This window comes from Pelodiscus sinensis, chromosome 2 (assembly GCF_052426305.1).
Source record: "Pelodiscus sinensis isolate ZL-2025 chromosome 2, ASM5242630v1, whole genome shotgun sequence".
Taxonomy (NCBI): domain Eukaryota; kingdom Metazoa; phylum Chordata; order Testudines; family Trionychidae; genus Pelodiscus; species Pelodiscus sinensis.
The window spans coordinates 102,137,665-102,152,038 of NC_143053.1; the positions used below are offsets into that span (position 1 = coordinate 102,137,665).

At 43.9% G+C, this 14,374-nt stretch overlaps 1 protein-coding gene and 1 long non-coding RNA gene across 3 annotated transcripts in view; one reads left to right on the forward strand and one right to left on the reverse strand.

Moving 5' to 3' along the window:
* Positions 1 to 2,353: 2,353 nt before the first annotated feature.
* LOC112547574 (uncharacterized) lies at positions 2,354 to 9,583 on the reverse strand. Of its 2 annotated transcripts, none has more exons than XR_012901604.2 (3): positions 9,449 to 9,583; positions 5,053 to 5,138; positions 2,354 to 3,403 (listed from the first exon to the last, which is right to left on the reverse strand). It is a non-coding gene; the product is annotated as an uncharacterized LOC112547574 (long non-coding RNA). The 2 variants fall into 2 exon arrangements; XR_012901603.2 differs by lacking the exon at positions 9,449 to 9,583 and adding an exon at positions 9,182 to 9,424.
* Positions 9,584 to 9,731: 148 nt separating this feature from the next.
* CTDP1 (CTD phosphatase 1) overlaps positions 9,732 to 14,374 on the forward strand; it is a 187,060-nt gene continuing 182,417 nt past the window's right edge. The window contains exon 1 of the mRNA XM_075921112.2: positions 9,732 to 10,189. Coding sequence (XP_075777227.2) covers positions 9,885 to 10,189 — 305 coding nt within the window. The 5' untranslated portion in view covers positions 9,732 to 9,884. The remainder of the gene's footprint in view (positions 10,190 to 14,374) is intronic.

Sequence of the window (14,374 nt, forward strand, 5' to 3'; positions counted from 1 at the left end):
TCCCAGTGGGCAGGAGGAAAAGGCACTGATTGGTGGGGCTGCCAGTGGGCAGGATATGCTGAGAGCGGTGTTGGGGAGATGATTAGGGCTGGTGACATAGAACTGTTTCTCTTTGGCAACGTGCATTGGTAAATTCTGGCTCCTTCTCAGGTTTAGGTTGGCCACCCCTGCTGTAAGTGACCTCTTTAGACAAAAGGTTGCCTAATCAGGATTGTTGCTACGGGTGAAAACCGAACAAATTACTGCCTGAATCAAGAGCTGTTCTTGGGTCACGACTCCGCACTTGCAGCAGATCCAGAGGACATTGTGGTGAGCTCTTTCCCTTTCCCCCATGGGATAGAGGGATTTTGAATGGCACTCCACCGTGCTCTAGTTTGTCTTACTGCTAAACCCAAGGAAATTTCCTGAACTGTTCTCTTGCTCCCTGGTTATATGTGTTTCCTTCTCTTTTAGCTTATTGGTCTCAACAACCTGTCTCTTCATGGGAGCCCTTTTATAATCCCTTGAGCAGAAACAAGAACATCTGAAGAGAGAGGGAGAGGATCACAAACATGAAGAACAGGTCTGTGCATCCTGCCCATGTACAACTGCATTGGCACTTTGTGCTCTCTAGTACACAATGAGAGGCAGGGAGGGAACCATACTGAAATGAGAGAGGAAGAAAAAGGGAATGGGAGGCAACAATTAAACACACAGTAGAATGAGAGACAGGAGTCGGACTCTTGAGGCCAGCACAACCCTAGAAGTTCTTCTGCACTGGGGCCTGGAGTCTCAGAGTACAGTCGAGTGAATTCTTTTATTCTCATTATTTGTATAGGTTTTGATTTCTCAGATGCAAAGAGCAATATATGGATATTTCCGTCTTGATTAACTTTTATTTCCGATTAAAACCAATGAACCCCTAAAGTCTGAGGGATGGAGCGTGTGAGAGGAAGAAAAGAGTTTCACTGTGTAATAGTCTGCATCTAACCTGAAAAACCAACTGCCAGTTGCTTCCTAGCTACCTCAGCAACAGTCAGGCAAGACTCCTGTACATTTTAAAGGTGTTGTATACAAACAAACGAATGACCACATCTTCTTTCAATGATATAGCTATACTACATACACACAAGTTATGCTAGAAAAACATTATTAAGATTGTAAAATCAAGCACTCAAAAGTTAGAAATGCCAGAATTCAGGTTTCCCTGCTTTAATTTGGCCCCCTTGTACATGTTCCCGCAATGCAAAAACAAAGAAAAAAGAAATAGGTGTTAATGCAATAAACTCTAGGAAAACACTGGAAATGGTTACTTGACTCTAAGGGCTTGTCTATACAGAGTAGCTATGGGGAAATAATTTCTAAAGTTCACTAATATGTTGCACATTAATTGGTCCATGTAGACCCTATTGGTAAGCCTAACTGTTCTCTAGTGCACTTTGACATAGTATTGTTTAAAACTGTACTATGTTAAAGAGCACTTTGGAATATTAAAAGAGATTATTCATTATATTATACACTGCTGTAATGAGTAACGAATATAACATACATTACTCATTGCTGTATATAGAAAAAGAAAAATGTGGAAAATCTAAATGATTTGGACCTCTACATAAAACCCTAATAGTGATAAAAAGAAACCCCAAAAATGAAATGAATAACTCCCCCCTTTCTAAAGAAGCCCAACTTCTAACGAGGCCAAATTTGGGCAAAGGGCACATCCCTGACAGAAAGACCACACTCCTATCAAATTCCCAGTTCTTGCTTGGAAGGGGGGGGGGGGGGGGGGGGGGGGGGGGGGAGAAGAGGAGGAGGGGGCAGGTTGCAAAAGCACTTGAAAGAGAAGGAAACAGAAGATTTTGAACATGGGCAAAACGACATATTTCCTTCCCTCGTTCTTTATTTAATGGCTGAACATTTTTGGCTGAAAAATTCAACACAAATATGTTCAGTGTCAGGCAGATTGCATTAACTGACCCAGGCAGCAAGGTTTGGGCTGCCAGCCTTAGGTGGTGAGGCTGACAACCAGAGTCCCATCTTATGGGAAACTAACATATTTTTATGTTTCTTATTCTAATCAGTCATGATCAAGTGCCAGATATTTTGACAGTGAACACAGTCACAAATATGTTCTATGTTTGAAACAGGAAATAATATTTCCATTCCTTGTTAATTATGAAAAACAGTCTGAGCAATAGTGGCAGAACATTCAAATGAAGAGCTAGAAGTTCCACAGAGAGGTTGTTTATATATAGAAATTATTTTGATTTTCTTAAATAAACTTAACAAATGATGAGAAAAACTTTGTTTCAGCAAACCTATGCAATGGAATTCTATTTTGTTGATCCTGGTTTCTCATGATCATTTGGCTATTTGGATCTAATCTGACCTTTTAAAAGCAGATTCATATTGGATTTGCACTTCACTCATACCAATTTTCAGTTTTAAGAGTCAGAGTGAAAATGATTTAATTGGTACAGAATTTCAAAGAGAATCTAAAAGGGATTTAAACACATGCTCAACGTTAAGCACCTAATTGAGGAATCAGGCATTCTGGACTAGAACTCTGTTATTTCCCAACTCTGTCACAGGCTTTCTGTGTGACCTTCATTTGCATTCAGATTTTCAGAAGTGTCCACTAGTTAATGGCACATACATTTTTTGGCTGTCCAGCTTGAGTCACCTTGGATATTTAAAATTGAGTATGCAAAGTCAGGGGACACTTTGAATCTTTTAACCTTAATCCCTCAATGCCTCTATTTCCCATCAGTAAAACAGAGTAATTAAACTTCTCTCTCTCACAGGTGTGGTATGATAAACTAATTATTCTATGTGAAGTGCTCAAATGATGAAGTTATAAGTTCCACTGATGATCATATACACTTATTTAAATATACAGTTCACTGGATTTAAAGGATCGTTAACCTTCAGTAGTTAGTCTTCAGTATTTTTTAATATTACCATTTAAAAAGGTAAATATTGCTAATGATGGCCTATGCTGAGTTATTTATCTTTGAATAATTCTGGAATCAAAATGTAGATGGATTTTACTATCAGGGTTTTTAAAATATACATAGAAAAATATTAATGTTAAAATTCTATATAACTCTTATTTTTGTTCAGACTCAGAAACATTAATGTTTTCAAAAACAATCAGGGTATTACATAAAAATCTCTGTTAAAACTACACATCTAACAAAATATGGGCTCAAATGTATGAAACTTACATAGGTAAATAACCTTCAATAGTACTACTCACATGAATAAAGTTACTCATTTCCATGCTTGCAGAATCAGGTCCCATACTGGGAATATATACACAAGTGCATTCATGGCCAAATCCTGTATTTCTCAAACAATCAAAATTCCTATTGAAGTCAGGAGGGGTTCAGCCTGAGGAAGATGACAGCATGATCCTTCAGTCCTTGGGCCGAAGAAAATGAGAGAATATTCAGCCTTATCCACTACTTCCTTATGCATCTGTAGGATGACCGTATATCTAAAGTAAAACCAAGACAGCCTCGGCTTGTCCAACTGTCCCTCCTTTTCCCACAGGAGTTACCAAAACCACCCCACACCCCCATGAGACCTGTGGCTGTCCTCCCTTCCCCCTAGCCTAAGGCCCATGCTGCCTACAGCTGGGGATGACAGAGCTCCCTGAAACTTTTCAGCAGCACAACCACTCTCCGACCGGATGCTTTATGTCTGTGGGAAATGCTGCCATGTATCACAAACACAACCTTCCATGAGGGCTGCTTGAATAAAGAATTGAGCTTTGAATGTCTAAATAAGAAAATACCAAACAGTATTTCATAATTTATATTTCCCAAACTCTGTTATTTACATGAAAGGCCAGTGGGAACTGGGTTTCTTCTGCACTGCAGAAAGTACACCATTTGTTATAGCTTCCCTAAAACTCAACAAAGAGATGTTGAAACTGCAACTTACAGAGATACCACACATGGGATGCCTGCTGACTTCACAAGATTTGTGACCAGATTCAGAAAAGGTGAGACCAATACAGCAAATGCCCAACCCTTCAAACACCAGTTCCTGCAACGACTACTAGGATTTGTAAAGAAACTGGCCAAAATTCTTCCTTGTTTCTCAGGGGTATGTGAGCCTCTTAGACACTTACAGCATACACGTGCAGTGTGGACTTGGCTACACCAGCAACATGCAGTCCTCAAATACATTTAAGTGCACCACAACTTTGTGCTAAAATATTATGATGTGAAAGAAACAGTTACTACAGGGCTATTCAATATGCGGCCTGCAGGTCGCATGCGGCCCATGACCCGTTTGTTTGTGGCCCACAGTGTGGTTTGAATTTCCACGGGGCTTGATACGTGCTCCGCGGGTGGGAAGCTTTGAACACACTCCACAATGGCGAGGCATCTCCTAGGCGGGGTGAGCACTGAAAGACTCAAGCAGATGGGCTGGCTGGAACAGACAGGTACAGGGTGTCGGTGTTTCTAGCTCCCAGGGAGGAGGTGCCGGGAACACCGGGACATTGTGGGAAGTGCTGGCTGCTTAGCTTTGTAGGCAGAGCCTGAGAGGTGCTGATTGGCTCACTCCTGGCCACGTTTGAGTACGGTGCCACGGCTTAAAGCTAATCTTTGTATTCATGCTCCTCAGTCTGAAAGAAGCTATTTGCATACATATTTGCATTTATATGCAACCACACTTAAGTTGTGGCCCTTGGCATGTACTGTGAGTATTGTTGTAGCCCCGGGGCTTCCAAAGGTGAGTAGCCCTGAGTAACTATATAGTGTAATGCCAGTGAAACTGGACTCTGAGCAGTTGTGCAAAAAACACAATAAGTCTTTGCATGAAAGTCCTTATCTCTGACAGAATGACAATATGCTCAAGTTGAAAGAAAATGTCTAGCAATACTACTTGCCTGTGAAAAAAATAATTAGCACATATCAGGTCAAAAATCCATACATATTGAAATGATCATAAGCCACATGAAGTCATTTTCAAGAAATTACTGCTATCAGCACTTAAACACCTCCAATGTATGCTATTAAACTACAACATTACCACTTAGATGTATGCTATACATCCTACCTGTATAGGAACCAAAATGTATATGGAAGATTTCGTCCCCTGAGAAGCTCTGGAAGTAAGATACAAGCGAACAAAAAATCCTTAACCTAATTAAGGGAAACACAAACACAAAAAGAAACTACGTATTAATCAAGCCAGCTACATTCATATTTCTCAGCTAGGACTGTAGAAAGTCCCTGAGCATACACTACAGAATAAAGAACTACGGTTTCTGACAGCTGTTATTTTAACAGGATTGCTAGACACACACAAGGCTCTCAAGGCATTTTTGAATATTGGCATTCTTGTGATGAATTCAGTGTGAAGGACAATGTACTCAAAGGCAACCAAATACCTAGAGCCTTAAGAAAAGAGACCCTATCCCAAATACACCACAACCATTCTGGTACTGTATAGAAGTGGTTCTATGAAAAGCTAGAGATGTAGGATTGTGATGGGATCCCTGGGCTACAACCTGGAATAGGAGTACAGTTGTGCCCCCTGAACACTCCAGGTTGGGCTCTCTCTCAAAATACTTTGCTAGCAACAAGCAGCAACCCCCAACAGGGGCTATTGTCACTCAGTATGGGTGAGTCTACACAGCATCCAAAACTCGAAATAAGCTGCGCAAATTGCGTACTTATTTCGGAATAGCTAATTTCATCATTTGGCGCTATCTACGGATTTTGAAATAAAGCACTATTTTGGGCCACTCCTTACTCCTCGTAGAATGATGGCGAAATAGCATGCCCACTATATTTCAATATAGCAGACACATTTCAAAGACATGGGGCAACTATTTCAGAATACCTCTGGTATCCCAAAATAACTTTGCTTTGTAGACAGACCCCATGACAGCATGTGGAGCCTCTTGCCCAACTTAATTGCATGAATGCTCCCTGATGCACTCACAAATCACTAAGAGGACGTCTACACTGCACGGCTATTTTGAAATAAGCTATTATGTCTACACTGCAGGGAAGCCTCAAAATTAGTCTGAGGTAGGCTTCCCTAATGTAAATGTGCTATCTCCATTTAGAGCCCCAGGAGGCACGGGGGAGGAATAACTTAGAATGGCCCTGGTGAGGGGTTATTTCAAAATATCAGCAGTGGAGCATCTACATATGCCTTTTTTCAAAATAGCTATTTCAGAATAGGCGTTATTCCTCATAGAATGAGGTTCACAGATCTCAGAATAAGCCGTCCGTTATTTCAAAATTATTTCGACATAACAGAATGGCTGTATAGATGCTTATGTTGTTATTTCAAAATAATGCTAGTTATCTCAAAATAACAGTGCAGTGTAGATGCACACAAAGAAAAAGGCACCAGCAAATCTCCCATGGCCCCAGCTTTATACTCAGGACTATACTTGTCCTGTCCTGGTCAGAAATTTGTCTGCCACTCCCTCAATGTGAAGAGGACACACACTAGCCTTTGTAACCTTAAGTGACTACAGCGTGTAGTCAACCTGTGGAACTCCTTGCCAGAAGAGGCTGTGAAGGCTAGGACTATAATAGAGTTTAAAGAGAAGCTAGATAATTTCATGGAGGGTAGGTCCATAAAAGGCTATTAGCCAGGGGATAAAATGGTGTCCTTGGCCTCTGTTTGTCAGAGGCTGGAGAGGGATGGCAGGAGACAAATCACTTGATCATTGTCTTCGGTCCACCCTCTCTAGGGCACCTGGTGTTGGCCACTGTCGGTAGACAGGATACTGGGCTAGATGGACCTTTGGTCTGACTCAGTACGGCCGTTCTTATGACTTGATAAGGGACTGCAATGCATGTGCAGATTTCCAAGCAAGTCAACAAAAGGCAACTTTGAAGATATGTAGCATTCCTCACTGATCCTGGAGCAAGGTGACTATGGACCTCAGCACTGCTGACTACTGATCTTGACTTTTCGGAGCTAGATGAACTATCAAACTCTACTGCAGCAACAATAGAGAAAAAGCAACAGAAAACTTTAGTAGGAATGGCATACTGGATTGTATTATCTCTGATAATGGACCACGATTCACCAGCAAGGAATTTGCTAAAGATTGGATATTTAACCACATTACAAGCTCCTCTAGCCTCTGTTTCTCTGGAGGAGGGACAGGGGAGGGATCACATGAGGATTACCTGTTATGATCCCTCCCTTTGGGGCATCTGGTATAGGCCACTGTTGGCAGACAGGATATGGGGCTAGATGGACATTTGGTCTTACCCAGTATGGCCGTTCTTATGTTCTCTACATTACAACAGTCAGTTCAATGGCAAAACTGAATCAACCATCAAAATTGCAAAAATTCTCTTAGGCTGTGTCTACACTGCCGTTTGGTGCAAAAAATATGCAAATGAACTGAAGCATGGAATATCACCACATCTCATTTGCATAATTAATGAGGCTCTGTTTTTGCGCAAGAGGCTTTTGCAGTGTAGACACAGCTTTAAAGAATATGGAAAACAAGTGGCAAGTTATCCTAAAATGAAGAAATACCCCCACTGATGGCATGACCAGCAGCTGCTCTCTAGAAGCTTTAATATCCAGGTGCACATGCACATTGGTACTTAAAGTCAATGTGTATTATGTCCTGAAGTAATGGAAGGAGTCACAACTCAGAGAAACAAAGCTAAAACTAGGCCAGAGCCTTTCCAGAGCTACAATGTGAAGAAACGGTTCAGTGTGTGATTATTTCCTTAAACCAGATTCTGCAGATGAAAACAGGCAACATGTGTGGAAATAGATAAACATCCATTCCCATATTATTGTGGTTGATGAACATACATATCATTGGAACAGTAAATTAATCTGTCCAATACAGTTTCCTATAGCTAGAGGAAACCTGATATGAGGTGAGGAGAAAGGCAAGATCCTTCTAACCGTTATAATTGGATAAACTTAAAAACAACAAATAGTATGGCAGCACTTTATAGACTAACAAAACACGTAGATGGCATCATGAGCTTTCATGGGCATAGCCCACTTCTTCAGATGACTGGAGTGTTGGAATTATAATTAGAATACACTGAATTCACTACCTAACAGACACATGACAGCAGTGGGACCACTAGAACATGCCATCCAGCACCATGAAAGGACTATCAAAATCAATAAGAATGACATTACAAACACATTAGCCTTTCCTGGCACCATGAAAAGTAATTGCACACAAAAAGACATCAAACCTCATAAAGTTAATGGTAAATCTTAAAGACTTTAACTCTCCACAACTACATCATCAAATGTCATTGCATAAACACAGTCAAGTTCTGTTTTAATATTTGTTGTGTTCTCAAGTTTTATCATAGAACCACAAGGTGTTACTGAGATTTACTGTCCTAAACAAACGTGACAAAGGGAACATTATGCAAGACAGCTTTTCACCCACAAGAGGGAGCTGCAACTAGAATTTCCAAGGACCTAAGCTGTAAAATCTTATATAACAGGATGTGGCAAACAAGTCTCCGAGGGATATGTTTGTATCTGCTAAAACCAGGAGTCCTTTGGCACCTTAAAGACTAACAGAGTTAATGCATGACCTTAGTCCAGATCACCAAATGCATCTGTACTTTTTATTCACGAAAATTTATGCCCAAATAAATCTGTTAGCTTTTAAGGTGCCACATTGCCAAGTCCTCTCTATCAGATCAAGAATCACAAAGCCAATTGATGGGCAAGCGTCAGCTGCAGCGGGTTTACCGCAGTGAAGATACTGCAGTAAGTAGATCTAAGTATGTCGACTTCCGCTAGATTGTTCACACATCTGAAGATGCCTTTACGTTCCTAGATTGACAGGCCAGGGCGGTGTAGACTAGAGGGCTTGTCTACACTGAACACATGCCACACAGCTGGGGCGATTGTAGACGCCACTTCTGGCGCTACCCTGAAAAAAAAATCCACTTGTCCCAGAGCTGGGCGCCAGGTCAATAGGAGAATTCCTCTATCAACCAAGCGCTGTCTCCACGGGGACTTCGGTCAGGTTAACAACCCAGCTCGGAGCGGGGGTTTCACGCTCCTGACAGGTGGAGTCAAACTGAACCTAAGTTCCAAGGGTAGCCCACGCCCCAGCATTAAGCCCTGGGTGGCCGCACACATCGGCAGAGCGGTGCAGAGGGGCGCCCGTTCGCGTCCCACCAGCCGCACTTAGCGTGCAGCACCCACCCACGTTGGGCTGCAGGGGAATCGCGGCGTCCTCCTTCCCCGCTGCAAACTACAGAGCCCAGCATGCAACGCGCCTTCCCTTAAGGACCCGTCGCTCGGGCTCGCCCCAGCAACTTTAATGCGAGGGGACGGGCTCGGAGCAACGCATGCTGGGAGTTGTAGTTCCTGACGTGTTGGGAAGGTCTTCGCCTGCCGGGAAGAGTAGTTCTTTGGTCCCGCACTGTGTGCCGGGATTGTCTGCGCGTGCGCGGAGCTCAGGTGGTTAGAGCACCTATTGGGTTCCGGAAGGGGAGCACGCGCTCGCTGTTGAGTGTTGACTGTGAGGTCAGCACAAGGTGCCGGAAGTGTGGGCCTGGGGGGCGTGGCTGTCCCTTTCTCTCCCTGGAGCGGGAAGAGTCAATGCGCGTTGTGTCTTTCCTTCGCTGGCTCCTGGGAGCGAGTTCTGCGTTACTGTCTCTTTAAGCCCGGACAGGCGTGTGCGTTGGGCGCGCCCTGCGCGTGCGTATCGGGGCCGTGACCTCGCGCCCAGTCGGCGCGGCTCGTGACTGTTTAATTTTTTTTTTTTTGAGAAGGGGAGGGGGGGGGAGAATGAGAAAATAACAGCTCAGCGTTCGAGGCTATTATTGAGTTAGTGGCGCGAGCGTTACCATAGCGACCTTCCCCTCGGCGGCCTAGGGCCGGGACGAGCCGCCGCGGCCGGAGGAGCCATGGAGGAGACGGAAGGAGCAGGGGCCGCCGAGGGCCCCGGGACGGCGGTGACCGAGATCCGGGTGCCGGGCCCGCGGGCGCTGCGGCTGCTGGAGTGGAAGGTGTCCGCGGGAGCGGCGGTGAAGATCGGGTCGCTGCTGGCGCTGTGCGCGCCCCTCCCGCCGCCCGGCCGCGCCACCACCCCCCCGGCCCAGGGCCCCGGCGCCCGGCCCCCGCGAGCGGCCGCCGAGCGCCGAGTGAAGGCGGAGCGGCCCGGGGTGGTGCGCGAGCTGTGTGCGCGGCCCGGACAGGTCATCGCGCCCGGGTAAGAAGGCGGCTGGGAGCGCGGCCGCCCTGACCGCGCCGGGGAGGCGGGCGAGGGGTATGGGTGCAGCCGCCCCGCCCCGGCCTCGCAGAGGCCGCGCCGACCGGCCGCAGCATCGCCCGGCCCGGCCGAGCCCGCCGGGGCTCGGGTAGCGCATCCGCGAGAGGTGTCGGGCCGGGCGGTGAGAGCCGCAGAGTCTCTCGAAACCGAGCGTGTCTCCGCCGCCCCCCGTCCGCTTTAACTTCGTGGCTGCGGCTGGCGGAGCGGCCCAACAGCCACCGGCTCGCGGCGCGAATGCGCTGTGGCGGGTGTGGGAGTTGTTCTGCTGAAGGTCTGGTTCCTGAGACCTCCTTTTGCTGTTTGCTCCGCTGCGTGTTTTGAGCGCCTCTGCGCAGTGATCACCAGTTACACTGAGCCTCTTGCATATGTTTTTGGTCATAGCCGCAGTCCAAGTAAGCTAGAGACTATCAGTCTCATCCCGTCCCCGAATTATTAAATTTCTCTCTCCCCCCCTCCCTCTCAGACTTGGCCTATACCTCTGTAGTTCACAAGGTGCAAAAGTCTAAGTAACGTTCAGACACCAACAAGTTTTAACGGAAATTAACCACATACATTTTATTTGGAAAAAGTTATATTTCCAGGAAGGCAGATCTCAGTGTAGCCGCTGTTATACCACGGATATATAAACACAGCAATAGAAGGGATTTTTTTTCAGTCGCTGTAGTAAAAATACACCTCCTAGAAAGATGGTAGTTTGGTCTATGGAAGAATTCATTCCAGCAGAAAACTTTCACAGTCTCAGTGATGTAGTTAGGTCAGTTTAAATGTTAGGAGTACATTAGCCTAGTGCTTGATGCTGCCAACACATATTAAAGGGAAGGCAAAGGTGAGCTATAGAAACAGCTTTCATAACCTCGATATTTTCCTTTCTCTCTGCCTCAAATTCCTTATTTGTAATATGGGACACTAGTATTTCTGTAACTTGTAGGGTTATTGTGTGACTAAACTATTTCATATTTATGAACTGCTCAAGTCCTATGAAGATGGGTGGGATAGGAAAAAGTTTATAAAGACTTATGTTAATGATATATGCCTGGCGGAGAAAGGGATAACATAGTCTAATGGCTGGAGGTAGAAGATAGACACATACATCCTCTGCATATGCTCTAGAATGCCACTGAAATAAACAGCTGTCATGGGTTATTATTTAGTGTTAATACAGAAGTGCTTTTAACACAAAGGTGTGCAAATAGGTGCATTCCGTTTTTATTGTATTCTTGAAGCAGTAGTTTCCTGTTTGTTTTGTGTGTTGTGGGAGTGAAGATCAAATAATGAAGGAATCTAACAGTTTTCTGCTTAACAGAATAAGAAAGGAGGAAGTTTAATCTAGAGATCAGATTTGCTGTAATAGAACTTTTATTTACAACGACATCATTGCCATACGCTCTAAAATATGTGTATACCAATCCTATGCATTTTAGTGAATAGCTCTCAATGTGGAGAGATATTATATGACACATATTTTCCAGTGTTTAATGGTATTCATATAATCTTCTGTTGATTGACTTCTGACTTGTTAAATATGTTGTCTTTGTGTTCCCAGCTGGTGAATAGCATGTTTCAGGTCTCTGGGTTAAATTGAGCTAATGGCTTGCTACCCTACACTTCAAACAGGTCTTTCTCGACAGGAAGCCATTGAAACCTTCTACTTCCTTTGTTTTATGATGGCAAGTTATTTTCTTTTATTGCAGTTCTTTTGATATTTAGGTGGATGCAGCCAGGCCTGAACTTTCTTTATTGGAAATCAGTGGTGTATCTAGAACATCTGCATCTTTTCTAAGATCCAGTAAACTAGTATATATAAACAAGACTTTTATCGGTCAATAAAAAAACATATAAAAAGACAGTTGAGTTCTTTTAGTAATTTTTATTCTTGTGATAGAATTGTGGGGGAAATCGGACTACAGGGTTCTACAAATGCTACTTCAGGACTAGGCAAGTATATTTTAAAAACCTGTTTTGTCAATACTAATCTGGAACAAGTGTATGCCAGAAGTTTCTGCTGAAATTGTCCCAGGGCTTTGTGGCGGGAAAGATACAGAGAGCATATGAGGACTAAAATTATGAAATGGTAAATTGGTATCTAGATGATGTAGCAGAGATGCAATTATTGTACCTTAATCAAAATCAAGAACATTTTTGCCATGCTGTGTTGGTGCAAATATTTGTCGTTCTCATTTCTAAGTCATGGTTAAATTAACAAATACATAGGCTTATGTGACTTGAGACAACTTAATTTTTAGAGGGCTTGCACATATTAAAAACAAGTGCAGTATGGATCTGATACTTAGTTGCCAGGAAGTATAAACATTTTGTGTTAGGGTATGCACAAAAGTTGTGCACAATTGTGTGCTGAACTCAGTTAATGGTTGTCTCCTTGATTGGAATTAACAGATGTTTATATGAGACCCTTCAGAAAAGACATACACTGGGTTGTTATTCATTCATAATGCTTTAGTTGCCATGTAAGCTGTGCTTGGTGTTGTAATACTAGTTTGGGATACGTTTTTGTTGTCTTCTGGGGTTTTGAATATTGAGCTAGTACATTTGTTTGTAGGCTGCTGTTACTTTACAGTATGTTATGGATAACTGTAGGAGAAAATTGATAACCTGTAGCAGAGAAGGAGGATGGTCCAGTGATTATGGCTCTAGTCTGGGACTTGGTGAGAAAACAGATTCAGTTTGCTACTCTGTCACAGACTAAAATGTGATGATAGCGGTTCCCTACATCACAGGAATGTTTGAAGAATAAATAATATTAAGGATTATAAATCATTCAGATACTAAAGTAATAGGGCCACATTAATACCTATACAGAAAAATTACATGCCTATATATATTAGGGACGTGAATGTATAATTGTATAAATCAGTGGTTCCCAATCTTTTTGATACTGGGGATCAGTAAACAAGCTTTTGGAGGACCGGTAACATTTATTTGCATATTTACATATTCGTTGCATATTATTTCTGGTCCGCCCAAAGCACCCAGTGCCAACAGGAGTGGGCCTGGTCGACTGCCCTGGGCGGTTTCCCAACCCCGAGATACTGGTCCCAAACAGGGGTGAAGAAGGTAAGGTTAGAAGGTCCCTCTCAGGCCTGCCGAGTGACTCGGCTCATATGGGCTCTGGAGGTTGGGTGAGTAGCCCCGTGTCCTCTCCCCTAGTCATGCCTGCATTCGTGGGTGAAACTGCGTGCCGCACCCTCCCCCGGAGCGTGTTGCTGGCCCTACCTGTCCAGCGGGTTGTTCCGCCCCCGCCTTCCTGGTCCCAATCCCGGCCGCTTTATCGGCCAGCGCAGGCTCCCCCGGCTGCATCCGGAGTTCTGCTTCGGTGTGTATGGCGCCCGGCCTTCTCCCTGGATCCTAGTGCCCATTGGATCTAGCCCTGCAGCCTGGGAGCACGCCCAACAGAGATGCTGTGGCGGTGGGCTCTCTTCCAAGAATCGTGCGCAAAAAACTTTTTTCTAAGGACTGGTACTGGTCCGCGGATCACACTTTGGGAAACGCTGATATAAATGGTTAGCTGGTAAACCTGGCTTATCGGTTAATGTTCACAGTTACAAGAAGGCTCCTGCTCTGCTCTTGGATAGCTGGCTGCCACCCTGCACTGCTGCCTCTGTATGAGACAGAGTAGAATGGGGCTGCAGGTGCGCGCCGGCTCCTGGAAAGCCGTTGCAAACCCTGCACTGCTGCCCCAGAAAGCTGACTGGGGGTGCACGTAACCACTAAGATTTTCATAATTACCTGCATTTCAAAATCCCTAGTACATACAAATCTTAGTGTTGGATGCGATTTGCTGATTTATTTATTTATTTGTGATGAGTACAGTTGGGTAAGATTTATCTTCCAGCTTCTTTTGTTTAAAAACCCAAGATATGTAGAAAAATATCTATGCGTTGTTTCTGAAAGTACTTGTGGAAACAATTAATAGAATTTGTATTTAAAAGTACTGTAAGAAAATATTGTTTACTGCCTAAGCACTTTACAGTTGAGAGAGTTCGTGACAGTTTAAAAGTTAAATTGCTTATTCTCTTGTTGTCCAGGTTCAGAAAACTACAGAGTTAACATAATAACCAATTTAGATTGTTTTTACAGTTCTTTCCATTTTAATAATTCTTCCGTTTA